General features: G+C 40.0%; 1 protein-coding gene across 2 annotated transcripts; it reads left to right on the forward strand.

The window, feature by feature from the left end:
- Nucleotides 1–615: 615 nt before the first annotated feature.
- Nucleotides 616–23031, forward strand: golim4a (golgi integral membrane protein 4a). 2 transcript variants are annotated; one of them, XM_038693465.1, is made up of 16 exons: nucleotides 616–1318; nucleotides 13403–13477; nucleotides 14003–14052; nucleotides 14262–14315; nucleotides 14517–14667; nucleotides 15066–15148; nucleotides 15407–15490; nucleotides 17132–17353; nucleotides 17451–17708; nucleotides 18133–18407; nucleotides 19365–19444; nucleotides 19575–19648; nucleotides 20061–20267; nucleotides 20418–20486; nucleotides 20800–20889; nucleotides 21824–23031. In XM_038693465.1, the coding sequence occupies exons 1-16, from the start codon at nucleotides 1132–1134 to the stop codon at nucleotides 21968–21970; spliced, it is 2106 nt and encodes a 701-aa protein (XP_038549393.1). In that variant the 5' UTR covers nucleotides 616–1131; the 3' UTR covers nucleotides 21971–23031. The 2 variants fall into 2 exon arrangements, with proteins under 2 accessions (XP_038549393.1, XP_038549394.1); XM_038693466.1 differs by having other exon boundaries at nucleotides 19368–19444.
- Nucleotides 23032–25266: the final 2235 nt, after the last annotated feature.

A 25266-nucleotide genomic window follows, 5' to 3' on the forward strand; every position in this document is an offset into this window, starting at 1 on the left:
CTGCAAGTGTCCTCTGCACAGTTTGACAACAATAATACTACTGTTTTTACACTTTCCCCCCTGAAAATGAAAATGCACTAAACATGTTAGTAGGTTTCTTTATCGTATAGATATTATAGATGATTGTTTTGCAAATGTTTTAAAACTTTTGTTTTGGGAATTGTTACTTGTAAACTACATAAATGCCTTGTGCCGGATTGTATAGTTACTTTACTTTCTTCATAATACCATGTGCATTACATTTCACTACAATTTACACAGCAATAATTATCACAATAAATTACAGTTTATTTTTAGATTTGTTGGTGGGTTTGAAATCACTGTAGTATAGACTCAAAGCTACTGCAGGGTGACATGCTATATTTAACAAAACCTTTTCATGTCTGTAATAATAGTAGCTTAGCCTTTGATTGCAAACCACATACACAGTGTCCTTAGATGTTATCATAGGATTACAAGAAGTCTTTGTAATGGGGGAACTACAAGTCTCCGAACTATCCCACCCTCACATGCCTGGCCACTTTTTGATCGAGCTCTCTGGCACCCAATTGATGAAATGCACTCCTCTGGGGGGCGGGGATAGGGAAATTTGTGATCTTTCGGAGGAGGGACTTCCTTCGGAGTAGCAGTTGGATGGCAGGCAGCTGCTGGGGCTGACACGTTACTAAAGTTAAAGGTGCTACGGAGGCCTCGTCGGGCACTTGAGGTTTTACTTTACACATGAGCGTCTGTAAACTGCGTCGGGAAAGTCTGCACGGGGAGAACGGAGACGCAAGCGGGAGTCGTCAGCCTCGGTTAGTCTTGCATTTCAGCAGCTCAAAGCAGGAGTTGGACGTGAAGTCAAGAGAAAAATCTGAGCGGCCACTTTGAAGTCAGAGGAGGAGCAGGAGGAGGAGGAGGAGGAGGAGGAGGAGGGGGTCGTGAGTGGATGTGGCTATGCTAAAATAATGTATCCGTCGGGACATATTCACACTTAACTCGTCTTTTCTGCTTGGAAATGTGCGGGGACTAAGGGGAAGGGTGGGGGTGTTTCTTCAGTCTTCACCAGGAGGTAAAAAGTTGAGTCGGAAGTTTCCAGCAGCAGAGACGGGGCGTTTTCACGTAGACAGCGGGGAGGGGTGCGGGTCCAACATGGGAAGCGGGGTGTGCTCCCGGAGGCAGCGGAGGATCTTCCAGTGTCTCCTGCTGGTCACCGTGGTCTGCGGGATGATGTACGCGGGGATGATATCGTACGAGATGCACAAGCAGCTCAAGAGGACGGAGGCAATGGCACTCAAGTATCAGCAACATCAAGAGTCGCTCTCGGCACAGCTCCAAGGTAAACACGGTGACGGGGGACGATGCGTGTGTGACAGATGTGAGCGTGAGAGCTCACTCTCTTCTGAATGTCACGCAACACTCCACTAACAAAACTGCAGTTTTATGGTTGTCCTGCTTGCTGTCAGACACTCACGCCTCTGAGGACTTTAAACGATTCATTGCTAACCATAGTTCAGTTCAGCATTCCAGTTAGCGCCTTAAATTTATTTGAACCAAAATACACATTGGCTGGTGGTAGTTAAAACTGCATCTAACGTTAAATGTGTAGAAAATAAGACTCCACTGAAACTGTCTGCCATTTGACCTAACTGGGCTGTAACTACACTGTATAGCCAAGAAGTGATTTACCAGCAGCTTTTGTAGTCTTTGACCTTTGACCTTGAGTAGACTTCTAATCTTGTGATTAACCAGGTTATGGTCTGAACAGACTGTGTTGTGAAGTTCAACAGAGATGGACAGGTACCTTTTACATGCCTACTGTAAGACTGCAATTAGACCCCACGCTACTCAGAAGTGAGGTTTGCTGCTGACCGGAGGCTATGACACACACACGCACACACACTCAAACAAGCACACACCTGGTTATAGTCATTGTGTCCCCAGGCTCATCTCAACAGTATACAGATTATTATACCTTAACATTTTCAAGCGCAGTGTTACCCACAGTAGTAACTTGTTTTTAAAACCATTTTATGGGTTAGCCAGATGAGTGCTGCACCACCCTGATATTATGTACAGTCCCAAATAAATGCCAAGGTCCTACTGAAGACAATATTGTTTATTGTTATTGTACACTTTTTTACTTTTTGGATTGGATTTTGACATGTTCATATTGTAGTCTTTTCTATTCTCCCTAATGCTTTAGTCCCATGATTACAAAATAACGTGTAAAATGGTGCCTGCTACGATTTCCAAAAACCCAAGCTGATGTCTTCAAGTAGCTTGTTTTGTCTGATCAGCAGTCTAAAACCCCAACGTGATCTATTTAGTTTAACGTAAGCAAATCCTCACAGCTTAGAAGCTGCAATGTGTCGAATATTTAGTATTTCTGCTTGAAAAAATGACTGATTTTAAATGATTAATTGATAATGACACTAGTTGAGGGTCAATTTTCTGTGTATCTGCTTATCAATTCATTGAGTAATCACAGTGTTCCCCACAGGATTATAACAGACTATTATGTTGTATGTGGATATGTGGAAATAAAAATATTTTCGGGTCATTTTGAAACTATGGCAGAACAAATTAGACTAGCGGGCCGCCATGGTCTCATTCATTAATGGGAAACACTGAATCATTTAATTCCTAGTTCCAGTCCTGGGTTTTAAATTTTTATGGAGGGGCAACCAATTAGTTTACATCTGGATCAGAATTTATCTTTGACAGTATCCCTGGCTGCACCAGAAAACGTGATGATATTCGTGTAACGTAAAGGTCTGTTAGCATTGAGTCACTAGTTATTTGTCAGTCATAAAACATTATCACTTCCAGTAAAAGGAACCATCCACATTCAAATCAGTAGATATGGACTAATCTATTTGCTTTATTGCTATATATGGAAAATAGTGACACTTGCTCACATTAGTAGACCTATAGCCCAGTATGTCTCACGACATTACGAGGAAATGTTTCAATTAAAAACCTTACCTTAACCCCCACATTCACAAAAGATTAAACAGCCTTGTCCTACAGTAACCTCACTGATTTCCTTCCTCCATATAAATACTCTACTGTGCTGACAGGATGTGAGGTTTTGTGTTATGCCGTGAGTTTAAGATGAACAGCTGGGCGGAGAGCCCGCTCCTACGCCTTCATCTATTCAGTTTTTGCCCACATCAGGGAGTCAAATAATGTGTCAGGGTTTTAGCCCAGACTCTGGACCTGTTAATTTAATGCAGCCTTTGATCCGCCTAACCAGCGGTCATCTCTCCCTATCATCCACAGCTCGTTCCAGTAGGCCTACCATGCAGTTGCCCTGCCTATCTTGTTTGTTAAAAGTGTCAAACACATGCACGTAGGCCTGTGTTTGTTTTGTTACCATGTAAAGAACTTTGTGACAAATTACACTGTTAAACAGTAAATCTGATATGAAAGCTTTTGGTGGTAGTGGTTAGGGCTTCCAATTGGGCAGCCTTACGTGAGAACTGTGTCATTTATTTCAGAAGATGTTTTTGTTAAATTCGTTGTCATTCTCCTTACATCCCGACAGCAATCAATAAATCAAATGCTCTGGCACAAAAATTAGAAAGATCTGGTGTCTGTGGCAGGCCTGTAATAAGCAGGTCAGTCATTTGTTTTGGACAGAATGAAAGGAATGCAGGTAGACTGGCTTCTGGGGGACTGGCTTGTGAGGGAGGTCTGATGGGAGGGGGTAAAATTTTTTAGGCTGGATGCTTTCAAATTCTAGCGCTCACTTGCTAGATTCTCCACTGTTACCTACCCACCTTTAAGTGCCTTGCATACTTTTTACTGTGTCCATTTCTTAGAGTCAATGACATGATGCATATTTTTGTGTCCGAGTGAATTCTTTTCTGTTAAAGTAATTTTAATCAATTCACGACATATATTACTTTATTCTACAAAACGCATTTTGTGTGAATACATTTTCACAACATTATAATGTTAATATTTTATGTTTTGGCATCTAAAACTCCCAAAATGTCAGGTGGTGCAACCGTCCGCGCAAATAAACAGATTAAGAAAAGATTTTAAATTGTGTTTTAAGCATATTAAATTCAAAATAAAATACTGTGGCATGATGTTATGCTTAAACCTTTCAAATAAACCAATAGTTTTAAAGTTGCTGAGATAATAGAAAAACTTCTGTCCAGCAATTTTAATGTTTTCAATTGTCAGGGTGGCACAACCATAAGCATGGGACATTTATTCCAGAGTGAAAATTTATTAACAGTAACAGGTTATTGCATCATCCAGAGGACCCCAAGTAACCTTTATGTCTGAGTGAAAAGGTTTGTAAATCCCAAAATACCGATGTTTAACTTATAGTCAGACTGGTTCACTTTCCATGTCAGGTGGTACAACCAATGTAATACTTGAAAATTATTATTATTAGTATATTATTATTTATCATAATACCCTTTATTTAATCAAAACAATATATGTATGAACTTGCTAGCAAAGGCGAAAGTTAGTACAAGTTTCATGTTATAAGCCTGTTTCATTTGAAATAAGTTGTAAAGTCAGGTGGTGCAACCAGTATGTCAGGTGGCCCTGACTGCAAGGAAAGTTATTCTAAAGTGACTAATGTTTGGATTGAAAATTTAAAAATGTGTTTTAAATTAAGAATGTTTTACACTCTCTAAGCTTCTTTCATGAGAATAGGTTGTGTTTACTAGCGTCAGAAGAGCTGCGTTCAATACTACCAATTTAATAAGGCACCTAAAAAAATGAACACTAAACAGAATACAGGGAGTTCACTCGGGTAACTCAATCCAAAGCTGCCCCGAAGCAACACACGAGGATACTTTTAAGGATAGAGAAATGTAATTAAACATAGCCATCCTGAAGTGTATACTGTGCAACTGTATTATCTAGTAAAATACAAGTATCGGATCAAGACTCGGAATTAGCAGATTCTAAATATTAAATGACTCTGATCGGGGGCAATGATGAGGAAGATAGAGGGAAAACTGTGAAACTCCCAATTAACCAGCGGTCCAGAACAGCAAAAGGTGAGGCAACAATGGATGTAAAGCCAGTGAAAGCACAGGGAGAGGAACATTAAAAACATTGTTGTTTAGTTACAATCTAATACAGTGTATCCACTGCACTGCAGCCTATTCCAGTTGCTTTACTGAATGTGATATCATGTATCCTGTTTTTAATCATTAGTTCATTACTTCAAGTATATTCGCTGTCATTACTAATATGTTGTCAGGTGGCGCAACTGAATTGTCAGGTGGTGCGACCAGCTAAAATATTGATTTAAAATGATAAATAATAGGTTAAAGCGAACATATGGTTTAAAACGATGATCATGGATACTGTATTGAAAATGTTAGTTTATATTTTTGTATACTTATTTTTCCATCAATAAATGTAAAATTGGATGCTAAAGATAATAAATAACTGGCCTCTAGGATTCAATAATCTTAGATAAAAACCACAAGCACAAAATAATAATTTGTTAAGCCTATAGACACTCTAGGGAATACTTGCCAAAGCTATAACTTAAATAAATAGTAGGAAATTATATATATTGTTACAAATATTTGGTTGCGCCACCTGACATTTTTTGGGCTGTGAAGTTAAAAAAACGTAAAAAGAAATTGTATTTAAACACTTTGAAATAAAAATAAAACTTGTTTATACACATTGTTCTAATTTCAAAAATACGAATTATATCCATTTTGAAAAGAAAAATTCATTTTTAGTAGCTTTATATGTCATTGACCCAATGGTAGTTGTATGAGGGTGTACAGCCCACATTTAAAAATTTAAAAGAACTACTTCTGATATTTTGGTGGTGAAGGCATGACCTGTCCTACCCAGAACTGCACTTTTACTGGTCACCGGGACATAAAAACTACTTGAAAAGAATCAGCAATAAAATCTGATTAAAAATCGACTTTGCGTCAAAATAAGGTTTAAAAGTCATTTTTCCCGACCGGTTATACTTCCAGTATGTCATGACCAGGCTCAAAGGCCATGCCAAAAAGTGGGAAAAGACACAGCGATTCAATTAACAAGGTTTATTTTAACATAAGATAATCAAAATAACGCTTAAATTATGTTATGGGTTAGTCAGCAACATCAGTAGTGTAAGTGTGGATGGGTGAGCATGGTGTAGAGTGTTGTGGTGTCCATATAAAATAAACCAAAAGATTCAGCCGCTGGCAGGGAGTATGAGAGAGAGACATGATCTTGGAGGCGGAGCTTTTATCTCCTGTGTAGCACTGGGACCAGGTGTCAAGCCACACAGGGGCGTCACAAGTAGTAGTGACGCATGTGCAGTAGACTCCTTACGTCAATGGAACCACACAATTGGCTGAAATATGTTTCCCACCTTGGCTGTTAAAAGAAGACGATTGGCTTTCTAGCGGGAGGGGCAGGACAACCGCCATTTTTGGCGTTACGGACATTCCCCATAGAGTTGTATTGAGGATTCTTAAAGTTGCATGTCTCCTTTTTATATAACGTCTCTGTATCAACCCAACCAACGAAGGCAACGAGTTCTCACCAATCAGAGGCAGAGTAAGGCGGTTGATGCCATCACCATCCTCGGGGGGAAAACATTGGCAAGCCTAACCCACTTCCACTAAATATCTGTTTTCCTTGAGCTAAATGGCTTCAATTAATCAGTTTCAGGTCATTGTCATACAAATGGCTGCTATTTAATTTTTTGCAAAAGTGGTGTTTCCAGAAACCGAGAACATTACAGTATAATGTGACACTCTGAATGATAGTGGGTATTTCTTAACTCTATTGTGCACCACACCCTTACTCTCATTGTGAAGCAATGGATTATTCAGCCAAGCACATGGCCCGGGCCTCTTGATATCCATCATTGACTTCTGTTTTCAGTTTTTTGTGTCCTAAATTTAGAGACGGGTCATAGCTTGGGGGCTGTGAGCCTGATGCATTGATTCACTGTTGCCCACTATAACCACAGGCTGGAGTTGTTGTCATTTAAAAGGATCAACTGGCACTTTGTGGTCATGCATGCACTCTGACAAATGTGTCCCTGTGATTTAACACCCATTCACTCCCTCACGCACATCATTGTTTATATGTCATTTGCAAAACATTAATCAAATGAAATAATTGCAGCTCTCTCTGAATGAGTGTTGTAATATTTTTTGCATCACCAACACTGTTGTTGCCTGCTGTTTATCGTAATGCACGCTCTTATCTCAACAGATGGAATGGTTTAGTAGTAAGTAAGTAACTAAAGTTTGTATAGCACCTTTCACAGATAAAAATCACAAAGTGCTTCACAATAAAATGTTTGTTTTTATCCTTGACTAAAGGAAATAAATACTTTGTTCTTTGAATTTGAGATGTGCTTGTACCTGGATTTAACAAACCCGATTTGGGTTATATTATTAGTAGTATTTCTCTACAATAATGAAAAGTTCAGATTTTGTGAGCCAAGTACCTTCCAAACACTGACTTGAGATGGGACTTAAAACAAATCAAAGCACACAACAGAACACTGCTGTCTACATTTGAAATATAAACCAGCAGCTCATGTGAATATTGACACTACTAAAAGCTAAATCACGCCTTGATTTTAGAATTCGCTAAGATTTTTCAGGGCTAGCAAATGTCCATATGTCTCTGCCCTTTAACCTTCATCTTGAAGTTCATTATTCGGTCGAGGAGGAAGCGAGTTCCTTGCCAGGTTCCCACATATCTGAGGTCTTTCAGGTTAACGGTTAGAGTATAACAGTAAAAAAACAGGTGAGCTGTGGAAACTCACACCACCAGCTTGCTCTTCTGAGTAGCCTTTAATGTAACAAAACAAACCCACCAATTTCAGGCAAGTCTTGTGTAAAGTATGACTTTTCTGGGTATAAAGGTACATGTGTGGGTTATGTTTACCCATAAGAGGTAGAAAGACAGCCGCAGGAATTACCACGAGAGGAGGAAGTTTGAAAGCCACAATATGTTGTGGTGGCGGGGGGAAGTCTGAAAACACAAAAAACACTCTTCAAACTAAATATTGGAGCCAGTTTCCCTGTGTGACTGATAGTATTCACCGTCCACACCATTGGCCAACTCTGACCAGTAAAGGTCACCACGATAGAGAGCTCCCTTGTTCTTGCTTAGCTGATGCACTTTTACCACACACTGATGGAAATGTTTTGTTGTTCTAAGCCTTCAGGCAATAAATGTTCATTGCCATGCACGTTGAGGTTTGACCGAGGTAAGAGTTGGTGTAAAGTGAATCGTTGTGTAGTTGTGTGTTGAGACGCTTTAGAGAATGCATTTGCCTGTTTTTAGGAATAAAAGTCTGTACTACATTACTGATTTTACAGTGGGAACATTCATTAATGACTGGTGCATGTGGTGGTAAAACCTTTGCAGATGAATATCTGTAGAAATATTTTCAGTATATTGAATTAAGCTGTGGTGAAGAGTTTGATTCAGCTCCAAGGAAAATTTTTGAGGCTGTAGTTTGTGATGTTGTCGTATTGGAATGCTTAGAAATTAAAAGTTCTTTTAGACCAACCTGTTATATATTCTCCTCTCTTTAACATGTCTTGTCATGTTTTATAAATAGTTTTTTAATGTGAAGCACATTGTGTTTCTCTATAACATGTACTATGTAACTAATAATGTTTCCTTGTGTCACTAATGTGGGTTTTAATAATTCAATTGAAACCCTTTTCTGAACTGTAGCTGTTGCCCTCTAGTCCATGTTGTACCCTAGAGAGAGGGTGTGTGTGTGTAGCGTGGCCGGAGCTGAGATGAGAGCAACATGGCCTCATCTTTGGCACCACTCACTGCTGAGAGGGTATAGAGTCTCCAACAGGCACAATAAAACCTCCCTAATCTCATGTAGCGGCAGGCCCATTTGTTCAAGCTCAGAGATGTTTGAAGACATTTGTGCTGTCAGTTTAGTTATTAAAAGAGAGAACTGGGAGAGAAACTTGAGAGATTTCATCTATTTTTACAGGTATAACCCTCAAGGTCACATGTTAATTCTGAAACAGTCTTGTGATGTGAAGTGATGGCTCACTGATTACAGTGTCTAATAGGTCAGAAATTTCAAGTAAAACTTATTTTTCCCCAAACATTTTTAATAATAATAATTATAATACATTTGTATCACTGTGTTGCAAAGTTCATTACACACAACAAATACGCCTACATTTTTTGTTGCTGTTTGTTTTTACCACAGACTTGATGTTGTTGGCAATGTCAGGAAATATATTCCCTGATCTGTGCCTGCAGGATCTCTTGGCCAAAGACAAGAATCTCAGTTTTTCTGAATTTAATTGTTTGCGGACATCCAGGCTTTCACATCAACAACAAGAAATTTAACCCGAATCACAAGGGTTATAGGGATTAATGGGGAGATGGGGTATTATCTGCATAACAAAGAAATGCAAAGCCATGTCTGCATAGGATGAGACTAAGGGGAAGCATATACAAGGAAAAATAAGATTGGTACCTACTTTATTTTTGGACAAACTGTAACCTACACAGTAAATTTATTGCTAAACTTCACTGCTCACCTTTTCACCTGCCACTCGCTCACTAGTAATATATATATATATATAATTTTGTCATGCAGTACTTATTACCTTACATATAATCTGCCACAATGACTACTTTCTACATCTAGTTTATCACCAGCACTCTGTTAATTCTATCCAAAGCTACGAGAAACCATTTCCTAACCACCATCTGGCTCTAAAAAGAGGTTAGCCAAAAAAAAAGGGTTATCTAAAAAGGGTCAGCAAGTCTGGTGTCCGAAGAGGAAAATTGATGAGGGCTATTTGTATTATTATTGAAGTCATGTAATTGACGTGACAAAAGACCAACTCCCGGTGAACACTGACTGTGAGAGCTACTAGGAGCTCCTCACCTTAGCTCTGGAAGACTCCTCAGCTGATGTTTTGTTCTGTGGTGCTGCAGTGTTTTGAACAGAGGAGCTGCAGCGCTCCCCCTGGTGGGCAAACTATGCAACACTCATGGCATGAGGGAAGAATCCGACTGTCTTGTTTCTTTTTAATAGTCATATATCGGCTGTTATAAACGGCAATGCAGATATATCTACAAGTAGCTTATATCAGCCGATAATATTTGCAAAATGATAAATCAGTCGGGCTATAGTTAACTGCATATTAGACACACAGCATTGTGGGCTAGACAATGTCATACATGCTACAATGACTGATTTCACCAGCAGCTCAGATTTTATTTTTTATTTTATACAAATACTGTATACCACGATGAAATGTCAGAAAGGTACAAAAAAAAAAAGATTTACCACCCATGCGTACTGTATCACATATACCAACCCTCTGATGAAGTCTGTTTATCAAGATGCCATGATCTGTTGTATTAAGTCTCAAGGCTGCAGTTAAGTCTAGTAAAATGAGAATGGAACAGTCTGCAGCTTTGGCATTCATTGAAATGTCATTTGTAACTAAGAGAAGTTTAATCTGCTTTGATTTTTTTTTTTTGAAAACCTTATTGTCTACCTTGGCTTCCAGAATCTATAAAAAACTGTCTCTTCTAAGATTTGGCAGTAAACGGATGTTTGGAAACCAGCCTCTAACTATTGCAGAAAGCATATCAAATTAGGGACAAGGTTTACTAGGTGGTTATCCCAACAAATTGGGGTAAAATAGCTGAAAATGGGACTATTTGGGCAGGATTTGGGCCAAGGTAAAAGACCATTTATTATTCAAAATCTGGATTTTACAGGGGCAGCAGCATTGTGAGTGGAGGTACAGAGAAAATTGTAATTATTTATTAGTGTATCATAATCAGCCGAATTGGTTTCAGTGACAGTGGCAGAGAAAAGAGGAGAAATAAATTGCAGTTTCAGCCTGGTGTATGGTGTCAAAAATGATATGAGATTGATCTGAAACACAAAGATGACACGTGTAAACACAAGAGTGTGGCCACAGTTATGAGTGGGGCACAGAATATGTTTTAAGCATCACAAATGAGAGAAAGTCAGACAAAGCAAGCACTAGTCTGCCATTTTTTATAGTGTGGCACTTTTATTAAAAACCACAGCTTAGCCTCCCACATCTTGCCCACTAAGTCTGGACTGACTAATAAAATCATGCATAGGAGGGCAAAGCTCTGACAGAACGACAATCACCAGGCCGCAACCATGTCTCTGTTAAGAACATCAAATCAGTCTGCTGAAATAATAAAATCATTCAATGTAAACGTATTATTTGAGATAGCTCTCACATTGCAAAGGTCTAACTTGTCAGATTGAGCCGGTGGTGCTGCTGTTTGTTTACAAAACCTTAGATTAAAATGTCCGACTATTGAACAGAGCTTGTTGAAAGATGAAAATGGGAAGACGTGATCTACATTACTAGTTCCATTAAATAACCACCAAGGTATTTAGTTAATCAGTGGGAATGTGTGTCCTTTATTACTTTAGGTAGCCATTAGTTATATGTTTCAATGTAGACATCGTCCGATGGAAATTTGGTAGACATCGCCCAACCCTATTGCCCAACCCCCCAACCCAAGGCAGGAGAGTCAGAGCACATTAAGGAACTTGCGGAAGTGTTCACAGTCCAGGTTGTTGGACCTGTATTATTATGCGCTGAGGTTATGGGCACATGAGTATTTATTACCGATGTGTTGATGGGAGTTACTATTCTCGTCACTTATCAAAACAAAGTTATGAAATGCTACACATAATACAACTATTACAATCACTTATACACCACGTGGCAATGCAATGATATTCTCTCAACTTAGTGAATGACTTGGAAATAGGACTGTGTGAGGATAGTGCTCATAATGGTAAATGGACCGTACAGCAACTTTCTAGTCTTTCAACCACTCAAAGCGCATCGCACTACATGTCACATTCACACACTGATAGAAAAGTCTGTGCCACATGCTAACTGCTCATCAGAGAGAGAAACTAATTATTCACACTCGCACATCAATGGCACAGCGATCAGGCACAATCTGGGATTCAGTATTTTGCCCAAGGACACTTAGACATGCGGGGTGGGGGGAGCTAGGGATCAAACCGATCTTCTGATTAGTCGGTGACCCGCTCTTCCGCCAAACACATTTTTGTTTTGAATGTATAAAGTATAACTAGCTTCTGTACATTTCTAAAATGTGTGATCATTGTAGATTTAGTCCTTTTGATATTCTGTAATCACTAGAAATATTTGCAGATCCATAACAATAATACTACTACACTAGTAAAACTGAAATTCAAGTGAAGAAAGCAAGTTAGAAAGATGCTATTGAGGTGAGGGACTACTATCTACCAAATACATGTGTTCTTAAGTGCTCTGATCAAAGTGTAGATATATCAACCACTGAAAGTCTTGTATTCTCCAACAAATTTTACATTCCATACATATGGACAACAAAACAGAGTTGGTCTGTGACGAATGCCTTTGTACAACGTGTGGACTACAGTGTTGAATGAAATGAGAGTGGATTTGTGCTAAAATGCAGCTTGTGGAGAGACACTGGTCTCCAGTTAAAATCTGAGAAATATGAATAATTGAATCTGATTAGCGAGAAATGCATTTGAATGAAAGTTCATGTTCATGCATTCACAAGACTTTGCATATCATTTTAAACAGTGCTCAGGTTTTATAAATCATTTCATCCAGGTCATTTTGTGAATGTGTTCCTGAAGTATGAGCAGGACACTTTTAGATGTTTGAGAAGTTTCTCTTCAGTATCTGTCTCCATTCACTTCCCCCCCCAATCTTCCTTCCTCTTTGGTTTCATTTGATGGTTGTTACTTGTTCTGAACTCCCTTCTGCCACAATATGTACAAACATGCACACTGAGCTAAGCCTAAACTGTTATAGATTGCTCAGGCTCACAGGAGTTTTCTTTAAACTTCACTCAGTAGATTATAATTGTGTTGAAATTTACCCTACAGTCACCTTGACAAACAGTTGTAAATAAAGGCAAAGAATACTCGGTCTGCTTCCAGAAACTCCTGTAATCACCTCCATTTCTTCCTAATTTTACTAATGTTTGAGGCAAACACCATACACGGAAGCAGCCTGAACCAAGCTAGTAGTATTTGTAAACACCGTTGGACCACCGGTCTTGTGAGGAATATCACATCTTTCTGCTGATGGTGGAGCGGTCATGTAACGAGATCACAGCCTGGTTGAACAAATATTACACCTGGCTCTCATGTCAACTGCGAAATACACATCCTATTTTCTGTCTGCCTCTCTGGAATAAGCGTTTGTGGGTGCCTATGTTTTGTGCAGTGTACATATTTGAATTACAGCTCTTTTTTTATTTTGTTTACCTTCTACCTGGGCCAAACCACTCAACTAAACCTCTGTTTTCTCTCTCTCTATGCCCCTCCCTTCATTTGTCTCTTCACTGTCCCTCCATCTCTGTTTTACATGGTCAGTGGTGTATGAGCATCGCTCCAGGTTAGAGAAGTCTCTTCAGAAGGAGAGATTAGAGCACAAAAAGGCCAAAGAAGGTGAGAAAAATAACATGTAAGCTCAATTCCGACTCTTGAGGGTATATCATTCAAAGGAGCTGTGGGAACTTCCTGTCTCATTCTCAGACTGCGTGTCATGTGGTAGAACAAATATTGGACTGCAGTAAAGTATACTATAATGCTTATAATCTTTAACACATTATTATTGTAAGTCACTTTAGACAAATGCATGTGCTATATACATATACATGTTATAAGTTTTTACCCACTTAAACCTTTCACAATGTCATCTACAGCATCAGATATGTATAGAATATCACATTATTACACACAGTATTACAGTATGGGTGATTTTATTTGACCACAACATAGTGATGTATAAGAAGACTTCTGATTCAGGGGCCGTGTGCCATTTTTTGTGAATGGACTGAGGTGTTTATTAAAAAGCTTTTGTGCAGTTTACAAGAATGAACCCCCTTGCTTATGTAGGTCAGTATCTGTGTTGCATTTCTCCTCCACGAAGTTAATGCACACTCATCACATGCATGAACTTCTGTTTTCTAGATTATCTGGTTTATAAACTGGAAGCACAACAGTCACTCAACAAGGAGAAGGTATGTTTCCACTTCCTCTGCCTCTGACACACACAATGACTAAGTATCATCACTTTTAACAGTCTAGAGAATATATTTTATGTTTCTAATCACCTGACCATCAGCTATAATGATTTCATCTCTTTGCCATTAACAGTACCATTAAACCGAGTTTAGTTGTTTTTTTGCTGAATGAAAGTTAAAAAAAAAAAATGTTTTTGCTCAAACAGCAAGACTCCAGCAGCAGATTCAATTCCCTCCAAGTGCAGCATCAGATGCTAAAGGTATAGATTATTATAATCAACTCATACACAAACAAACATTTCCATGTGTTTCTTTATTCTTGCCATTAACACAGACATCCTCATATTCAACCTTCTGTCTTTCTGTGGTCGATTTCAACACACTCTCTCTGACCTTACCACACTACATCCCTCTTTTTGGTGTGATGAAAGGGTTTCAGCTTTGATAAATATGTCTTTCAGAACCAGCACGAGGACCTTAAGAAGCAGTATTATGAGCTGCAGGACCAGCACCAAGTCCAGGGCGAGGACCACAGCCGGCTGCTGGACGAACACAGAATGCGCTATGACAAACTACAGCAAACCAAAGAGGTGGAAATCTCCCAACTCAAAGGTACTGCTGGTGTTTTTGTTGTTGTAGTTTTATGTACTGTATTTTAACAACACACAGCTTATGTGCAACCTGTGTACATTAAGACACACACACACACAGGACCAATTCAGTCATTAAACATTCTTACTTTGTCTCCATCTTCTGACATTTCTGATTCCAGCCGTATTACTTAAAACATTTTTTCAATATTGCTATAAGATATTTATACACATAACTCTGTGGCCAGTGGTTCAAGCGGGGATATGACCTAACAAGTGGAGCCTTCTGAGTCATAAGGATAAAAAAACAAACAAAAGTGGTTCATATTGTTCTTTGCAGTAGAATATTGTTCTTGTGTCACGTATTTCCCGTTTCGATGCATGCTTTCTGTAAATGCATTTGCCTGTTTGTGACGGCAGATAGTGTACATAACCTGAGAGAGGAGAATAAACAGCTGAGGAAAGCCCACCATGACATTCACACACAGCTACAGGATGCACAGGTGAAAATAAATCTGTTTTTATTCTAATTTTGTCATATACATCTGAAAACTTTTAATATGAAGGACTTTATAAAATGTGTGCTATATCCCTCATTGACATTGAAGAGATAAAGTTGTCAGTCCCCTAAGAAAAAACACGTGTTATTTCTTATCTTAAATTTTACTCTAGATCTTTAACATTTTTTGAGCAGTAAGATTTAAGCCCTACATAAAAATAAATGTTTTATTCATGCTGTTTGATTGTACTTGTGTGTTCAGGTTCAGCATCAGGAACTGAAGGCAGCCCATAGTCAGCTCGCACTGACACTGGAAGACCACAAGAGTGCGCTGGCTGCAGCTCAGGTAGGACAGCAGCATGTAGAGATGCAATCTCATTGTTTACTTCAGTCACTGAATACAACAGTTGAATAACGCGAAGTGCCTGCAACACAAGTATTTTGGTCACATATTTCTTTCCCAATCAAAGAACAGTGCTAATGGAGTAAAACAGCCAGGTGATGGGGAGGTTCTGTTACCAGTGTACAGTTTGTCAGTATGGGGGGAACAAATGGACTGATAAAACATGAGGTCTGCTTGAAAAGCCGAGTGAGTCCTGTAAGAGTATATCCAAGACATGAGGTAAACGTTGACTCCTGATGCCTCATTTACTGTGCATATACAGCTGTCAGGCTTAAGTGCAACTAAAGCATCTCTCCTTTGCTCTGCATTCCTCTCAGTCTTACTTTAACCTTTACATTAACCTTCTTAATAAAGCAGAAAAAAACATTTATTGCAGTGGTCTGTATAATCCGCAGTAGAGAAGGAAAAAAGATATGGCCGAGGTGTTGCTTGGTTTTGGGGTAATTAGATCAGATGTTGCTGTTTCTCCTAGAGACTGACCTTTGAAATGCCTGAATGGTTTATTGAACGTACAGTACTCTGCTGATTTGTTTGAAATGCTATCCATCTGCATTGATGGATACTCACTCTCCTCTCTCTCTGTCGCTCTGTCTCGCTCGCTCTCTCTGCATTTGCTAATTTATTTTAAAGCCTGTCCTGCTTTCCATCAGTGCTTCTGGTTGGATGGGTGCACACTCTCTCTCTCTCTCACACACACACACACACACACACACACACACACACACACACACACACACACACACACACACACACACACACACACACACACAGTCTTTCCTTCACTCCAGGGGGTTTGGTTTAGACAGGGCTGTCAGAGCAGTGCATCTAAAGCACGTTCCAGCCAATTGGCCAGCAAGATGTAAAAGAGGGAATGGAGCAAGACAAAGAGTGAGGAGAGGAATTTTTTTGAATTTAACCCCCTGGCCTGAATAGAAAGTATGTTTAAAGGATGGTGTCATCTAATGGTCTAAACTGGATGGTCAATTTGAGAGAACTATGTCAAGATTTTAGTTATATGTAATCTTTTCCAGATGTAGGTGAAGCGTAGTTTTTCAGCCACATTTAGCAGCATGGCTGTAGGGATTGTGCCACTTTGGTCCAGACTGAAAAATCAAAATAACTTGATGGTATAGATATCCATGGTGCCCAGATTCAGTCATCAAAGCCTGTATGACCTTTAACGCATACCTTTCTCCCTAAACTGATGGAAAGCTGACATCGAATGATTGCTCAGATTCATGGACTTGCTTGCTTCTCGTTTAGTCTTAATCCGATATTTACAGAATGAAATCATAATTTTTCTCATTTCAGACTGTATTTAATTTAGGCTAGGTCTTGTAGGAAAGCTTTGACAATGTAGGCTTCTTTTTAAAATGGGAAACAAGCACTTTGTAGAAAAGCATATTAAAATATTTCAAAGTAGAATACTGGAACTGATGTATCATATCCACCCTAGTTTTGAAAAATGTCAAGTCCTAAAGGTTCATACATTAGACGAGTTTCTGAATGCTAAAAATCACGCAGCATCACATGATTCCCCCAGGATTTTAGCCCTCCTGAGATTGTGTATCTGATTCCCTTTAGATGCAGGTGGATGAGTACAAGCAGCTGAAGGAATCCCTGAACAGGGAGCCCAGTCTGAGACTGCCTGAACAAAACCCTGTCCCCCAGCAGTTGCAAGCAGCTGCCGCAGCACCCGAATCCCATATTCACGAAACCCAGCAGGCCACAATACTGGAACAGCCACAAAAAGAGGAGCCCACCCATGAGGAAGATCACCAGGGTCACCGGGACGCTGAGTCCAGGGTAATGTGGGATTCTTTAGGATCACTTTATTATCAAGACAAAAGGCAAAGTGTAAATATAAAAAGGCTGATGATATTTTTTGTTACTTTGTCCTCAGTTGGGCCATCAAAAGGAGGTGCATGCTCTGTCTGAGACTTACAAGCAATCCTTGTCAGACCATGAGGAGGATAGAGAGGGAGAGGCAGAGAGGAAGAGGGAGCTGGCGGAGGAGGAGATGGCTCAAGCAGGACAGCCTCAGAAGCTGGAGGAGGACCCGGACCAACAGCAGGATGAGCAGCAAGAGGAAGACGAAGAGCTGGAACGGAAACAGCCGGACGAGAATGCCCTGGACCGACAGAGACGCCAGCCACAACTGGTCAGAACTGGTCTAGACAACTCAGTCTTATCTGAACAGGGTTAAAACGGGCCTATGCTGTCGTTCAAATTGTTTCGGATTAGCTTCATTGAGCAACATAAGAAACCTTCGAATCATAAATTAGTCACGTGTGTCCTTGTCAGATTGGGGACACAGCTGCTGCTCATATTGAAGTGGTAATCACTTATATTAAATCCTAGAGGAACCAGAAGAAATCACAACCTTTCCTCAGTGTTTGCTTCTTATGATTAATGGCAGCTTGCTCATTCTGTGTTGTGCTCATCATTGTCATTTTCATCTGTTGAACTTTCCCAAAGGATCACTTAAAGCTTACCTCTATGTTTATGTCTCAAACTAGCAGCGACTCATTTTCTTGCCCCGCTCCACATGTTGCTCCTTGTGGATCTGTTTATCTTGTCAAAAGGGTCCCCATCAGGAGGCCCAGCTGCAGCACAAGGCGCACGCCGAGGTGGAACACGTGAAGTCGCCCTACGAGCAGCAGCAGGAGCAGCAGCGCCTGGAGACTCAAAGGGCTGAGGAGCGCAGGCGGGTTCAGGAGCGTCAGGAGGCCCTGCAGGTCCAGAGAGACCGGGTGCTGAAGGAGAGGGAGCAGAGGCTGAAGGAGGAACAGGAGAGAGAGCAGCAGCAGCACAGGGAGGCCGACGGACAGGAGAAGCAGCTGAGACAGGAGCCCCAAAGGTCAGATTTCAAATCAATTTTAAAATCAGGTGCCCAAAATTCAAAAAAATATACTTTCTTACTTAAACTGAGGGGATATGCAGATAGCATCAGTTTTATGTGTCCAGGGATTACGATATCCACCTCTGAGATTTCTGTTGCTATGCCAATACAAAGGAGGTAATAAATCCAATTTCATTTGTCCTGTTCGAATCATTGATACTCAAAGGCCACATGGAGATGGTGGATGCCTGAAACAAGCATTACAACATATAGTAACATAAATAATAAACGGTAAGAAACATACATATACAGGAAGAAAGTAACATAAAAAAAACAACAAAAAAGCAACGTGAAATCCATCCAGACATGAACAAAAACCCTGTTTCACCTTTTGACTAGCCTTAGTCAATGTAGAGACCCTTTGACAATACATTTACACACTCTACTGAGATATTCTGTGAGTGGCCTCCAAATGTTAAGAAATTAACAATAATTGCCTTTTTAGTACAGAGCTGATCCTCTCATATGGAAATACATTAAATAGCTCTTTGTGTCAGCCATCATGATCTTTTGCTGAAGAAGTGTCAAATAATAAGACAAGCATTGCATTGATTAACCTGAGCAATAGTAAAAATCTTCTTCCTGCAAACTAACATATATCCATAATCCAGGAGGAAACATTTGATGCTTTGATAATTATTAAATTTAATAATGTATGTAATGTAAGGGAAAATTATATAGGCCTTTTATATGTTGTTCTACCACACAAATGACATACATTATTTAATGTAGATAGAGCTAGGTATGTTTCAAGAGCTCAAAAAAAGTATTGAAGAAAAACTGCTCTGTGGCTAATAGTACATTTTTAAACACACTGTAGTACACATGCATATTTCTCAACATTTATAGCCCTGTTTTGGTGTGGCACATAGAGCCTGTGCTGTTCTGACTGCCCTGTACTATCTCTGCTGTAAGTAGGAAGAGGGCAGAGTACGAGAACATGGACAACGATATCGTTCAGGGAGAAGAGGACCGACACACTGACCAAGAAGAAGGTGAGACAGAAAGAATACCAGTAAAAAATAAATAAAAAGCATCCTGGGATCCAGATAAGATACTTCAGAATGTGTATCATTACATCCTATTAGCAATATAGCATGACATATGTTTTGTGTGTGTTAACAGACAGAGATATTCACATGTTACATGAGGAGGAGGAGAAACAAGAAGTGGATCACAGAGTGCCGCCACATCAGCAGGTAACTGCCTGACCATCCATCCTGCTCACTGCATCTGTTAACACATGCGTCCTTTATCATCTGTCTGTCCCTTCAGCTCATCCAGTCACTTAACATTCACACCAGTGTACCATGTGTCATACGTCCCTTGAGCAATCCATCCAGAAATCGAGTCTTTCATCCTCCCCACCCACTATCCTTTGCTGGCATATTCATCTTCCACTTGTCAGTCAACCCAGTGATCTGATAAGTCGTCTGAATACCAACAAGGCAATTAATACAACATTAGAGTACACTGACTGCCACAATCAGTTTTTTTCTGTCAAAAATATTCAGTTATCAGTCTTTTGCACTTATTCTCTGTCTCATGCCAATGTTGTATCTCTTCTTTAGTCTCCTCAGTGTTATTTTACTATTATTTCCTTTTCTCTAGGGTGCTGATGGTGAGCTGGACCCCGAGGACGACCCCAACAACCAGGGAGAGGATGAGTTTGAGGAGGCTGAGGACGAGCGACCGCAGCACAGGGTCGCAGAAGAGGAAGACGAGGGGGTAGAGGAGGAAGAGGAGCCGGCAGCACCAGCCCAGCACATAGACAAACACCAGGGCCCCGAACAACCTGCTGTGGAGGAGGAACTGGTGGTGAGTAAAGGGGTCAGAGAACGGCGACGGTCAAATAAACAGGAACTATATTTAGCATCGACAGTAGCAGCTGCAGTGCTGACAGAGACTTGTGTTTTAACTGTGTTAGCAGTGTTTTAACTTGTGTGCGCGTGATTTGTGTGTTTTCAGATAGCTGGAAACCCAGATCAACAGGAAGACACGCTGGATGACCAGTACCAAGAGGAAGTAGAGGACGAGGTGTGTAACACTCATGCTCTGACACATGCTTTACATGTTGAGTAACACAAAATATATGAAGGAGTTAAAAAAGGAATACATGGAAGTTTGAAGCAGATTCACTCTCAAAACTAAACAGACATGTATAGTGTGTCTCACACTGACCCAAACGCGCAGGAGAACATAACCATGTAATACAGATAAGTTTACTACAATGTAAGTTTAATATAAGTTTAACTGTATCTTTGGTTTTACCTTGCTGTGTTTTTTGGTTTTTTTTTACTCCTGAAATAGTTTTTGTGTGATTCTTTGTCTCGTTGTTGATGTTCTGAAGGCTCAGGAGGACATAGCTGGTGGGCAGAAGAGAGAGGGGGAGGAGGAGGAGGAAGGCGAGGATACATATAATGAGGAGAACATAGAACAGGTGGGTGTTTCTGCAGGGAACCAGAGTCACAGGATTTCTAGCCTTTTCCTCAAGGCATCTGAAATTCTTCATTACAGCATTTTATTTCCACAACCCAAACTGCTAATGTATTTTTATATAATAGTAAAAACCCATTTACTTAATATATTCAAAGGAGTCTCAGTCACTTCACAATAGTCTGTTTTCTTGGGTCCAGTGGCCAATTGGAGGCTGCATTTTAAAACAGTTTCAAAATTCAGCCACAGTGACTGCCACACCTGAGACACCTGTAAACAGGTAAAAATGTTTTGATATCACATCCGGAAAGCAATATTTACGACACTGACGTATTGGCTACACAGGGAGGAAACTGTGTCAGCATGCGTGCGTGTGAGCGCATGCCTGTGTTTTGTCCATGTAACTTGAACCTTGCCCCGTGTGTGTCCTGGTAAATGAGATCAGGTGTTGAGTTTGTTGGGGTGTCAGGTTACTGCCTGGGATTAGTTTATTTCATTTGCCCTAAGAGGAAATCAGTTTGAATTGAGAAGCTTGCACATTTTATAACTTCTATCAAAATGACTATAGTATATCAAGCAAGACATTTGACTCCCTTCTTCTTTCTGTTGTGTAACTGACCCTGACTCCTGACCTGCTTAGAGAGAGACATTCATTTATTTATAATCCCTAGGTGATTGCCAGGAACGCTGCACAGTCAGTTTTGTGCATGTAAAAATGATTATGCCTACATACTTTGTTGTCTCTACTCCTAATTTGTAAAATGTAAACAGTCTATGAGCCTAAGAGGTAAACACAGAGACGGATAATATCGTTTACACCTAAGTTAAACTGTGTCATGAATAAATGCCTGAAATGATCATCTTCAGTGGGAAAATATCCAACATTTGCATATAGTGGCCATTAAATAGTCTCGTTGTGTGCTTGTGATTTGCTCCAGGATGAAGTGAAAAACCAGGATGGACCAAGAAAGGAAGGGGATCACAGGAAAGAGGCAGAGAATAATGAAGAAGAGAATTACGAAGAGGATTTAGAGGAGGATATGGCTGGTCGAGACAAGGGAACCAATCGGAGGGCAGAGATGTGAGACAGACGCAGACTTTGACCAGTTGCAGTGCCTTTTCAGCTGCCCATGGAGCCTATCAGGTCTTTTCTTCCCTTGTTTCCCAGTGGAATAAAAATAGCCATCCATTCAGAATCCCACTTAGGAATATTGGGATACTATGGAAGATGGGATGCAGTAGAAAGCAGTTCACTCTGTGGAAATGGACAGAATTTGTGAGGGAAATGGGACATATACTGTATATGTTTTTTTTATTCATTTGCTTTCCTGTCTACTAGCATGGCTGCCTGATTGCTTGTCTGGTTATATTTTTATCAGCAGACAGGCAGAGAATATATTTTTATCATGTGCTGCCTTTGAGTAATGTGCAAAAAAAAAAACCCCACAAAGATAAATTATGTTATTCTGGTGTCCTCATGTTCAGGCCTTTATATGTATGATTTATGCACACCGCTGTATTCTTTTGTAGAGCTCAAAGTTAAATGTACATCTTGTCATTCCAATCGATCGAGTTGTTTTCTGTTATTTATTGTTGATTGTAACAACTTTGACAATCGTAAAAAAAAAAATAGAAAAAGAAAAAAAGGTGCAACACTTCTTTTGATGTCCCCTTACTCAACTAGTTTGTGTCATAATGGCGTTTACCAACTTCTTGAAGCTGATGCACAGGAGTATTTCCACTGGATAGTTCTGCAAATTCAAGTCAGAGAGACATTTCTGTGCTGAAGGTGTCACACTGACATGTGCCTTTCCATTCTTGGAAACCTCTTCTAGGTATGAGTCATTTTACATTTAGAAGCGTATTTCAATAGGACAGGAGCGATACGAGCATGCCAGTCAGTGCGGAACCTCTTGCAGATTGCTTCAGCATAGCCTTAAATGGATAGCTGTTTCATGTCAACTGCTGGTGTGAATTTAAATTCACAACCTGAATGCAATTTACTGCAAAATCTCAAAGTCTACTGTACAGTGTATAGTTAAATAAATGCATTTTTCCACCTGTTATATTTGATACAAAAAAAGTGGGATTCCACCTGAAGTGTGTTTGTGTGTGTGGAATAAAGAGATCAAAGGATTTCAGATAATTGTGATTGTGTTATCTGATTCTGTACTTTGAAGGTAATCAATCTGTGTGTGTGTGTGCGTGTGTGTGTGTGCGTGCGTGCGTGCGTGCAACAACGCCTCTGGAGGCAGTATGAATAAGGCAAAAGATCTTGTGTTCAGCAGGATTCTTAAATGAAAAGCACTTTGGTCCAATGATGTTTGTGACTTTGCTTTTATAATTATGCTATGCTGTTATCATTTCTGTTGAAGACAATATAATGTTGCAATGATAAAAAGCAATCCAAATTCTCTACAGGCTATGGAGGGCTGCGTCTTTACTTCCTTTTGCCGTTTAGTAAAGAAGATGAGATGCAACAGTCCTAGCAATCCTTGCCCCAGCAACATTAAAACATAGAAATAAGGAGTTTCCTTCAAGTGTTGAAACTTTTATGAAGCAAAATCAAGGAAAAGTAGAAAGAAGAGGACATAATATTTTGACTATTAAGATCCATCCCAGTGAAAATAATTACTAAATAATCCTGCTGCTCCATGTAAAGAGTATACCCTGGGTATCAGATCTGAAATTATTAAATCAATGAACGGATTTGTGGACCAAGAGGAAATTATTTGGCAACTATTTTGATAATTGATAAATTGTTTGTGTCCTTTTTCAAGCAAAAATGTCAAAAGTGTTCTGGTTCCATCTTTCAGATATTAGCATACACTGTTTTGTTTTGGTCCCTCTGATGTGATAGTAAACTTAATATGTTTTGGGGTTTAGAACGCAGGTCAGACAAATCAAGCAACACTTTGTGTTCCCTGCAATTTTGATGGCTGTTTTTAAGTTTAGAAGATGAATTGAATCCATCATTAAAAAAACCCCATCCAAAACTGGGGAAAAAAATTAAATCTGAAACTTTAAAAAAAAGATCTTTTCATGCAAATCTGTCTCCATACCCTTGGTATCACGGATGAGACTGTGTCAAACCACTGACACAGACTAAGGCCACAATGCTCCACCAATATCCTTATCGTTAGTGTTACTGTAAATTTGTATTCAAGAATGAGGAGCTCGGCAGGCTGAAGGGACCTCAGAGTTGTGTTGCTGCTGAACTGAAGAACACTGAATCTGCTGCTTTGCAGAGAGCACCAGGAGATCCCCGCAAAGCATCCAGTGGAAGTTGTTAGGATGCTCCACTGTTGTTGTCCTGTTCCCTGACATGACTAATAAAACGGATAAATGAAAGTATTCTTGACTTGCCTCATGCTCATAAAAGACAGTCAAGACAGTCATAAATATGTATCCAGCAGAAGGGGGTGGGGGATCATAAATATTCATTGTAGAGTTTCACGAATCACGGGCGCTCGCTCAGTTGCATTTTGCATGGGTTGCACGAATGTTCCTCAGCACAAATCCTGCCAACTCTGTTCCTTCCTCTTTCTAGTTGAGAATGGAGAAGTGAGGAGATTGTGTGTGAACCCTCTCACATGGGAAATGAACCGACAAATCAGGATGAAATGAAAATCAAACGAGAGGAGGTTGACTGAGAAAGGCAATTACCTCTAATGAACAACATTTGTCCCCAGCACACAGTCCCAATCAAATCATCCCTCCTCCTCTCAGTCTCTGTTTCTGCTGTACCTCTCAGTTCCTGTCATCATCGTTGTGCTTTCTGTCTCCATTTCCACCCTCTCTGCCCCCCTCTTTTTCCCTGTCATCATCCCTCTGCTGTTGTGAGATTGTTGATCTCCCCAGAGGGACTGTGGGATGCTGGAGGAGTACGAGAGTAACAGGTGTCTCATTACTGTGCTAATGGTAGGCCACAGGGAGAGACACACACACACACACGTTTTTACAGTGACAAGCAATGGCAGAGATGATAACTCCTCCACATGCCTCACATTCTTGCGCACTCTCTCTCTCAGTCATCATTTCATGGGTGAATTACCAGGCATGAATAATTTTAACTTGTCGATGCCTAGAGCCGGAGTCTATCTTGAGATGCATGCCCACACGACTGCCAGCAATTCTCAAATCTTCCATTTAACACCAGTGCAAGATTTACTTGAAAGCTGAAGCTCCAAGCTATGAAAAGATTTTTTCCCACCCACGATTTTTGGAAAATCAACTTAAAACTCCTTTCCTATTTTACTGCCACGTTGGAAGCGTCAAAATGGGCTGCAGAAATAACTGATAGCATTTTGAGACCATCACTTGGTGACACCAGCTTCTCTTTTTGACCTGGATCCTTGTTTGCAGTGCGTTGAGGATCCAG

The sequence above is a fragment of the Micropterus salmoides genome, unplaced genomic scaffold, assembly GCF_014851395.1.
Source record: "Micropterus salmoides isolate LMB-PRFRI ecotype aquatic unplaced genomic scaffold, ASM1485139v1 Ms_hic_scaffold_3, whole genome shotgun sequence".
Classification (NCBI taxonomy): domain Eukaryota; kingdom Metazoa; phylum Chordata; class Actinopteri; order Centrarchiformes; family Centrarchidae; genus Micropterus; species Micropterus salmoides.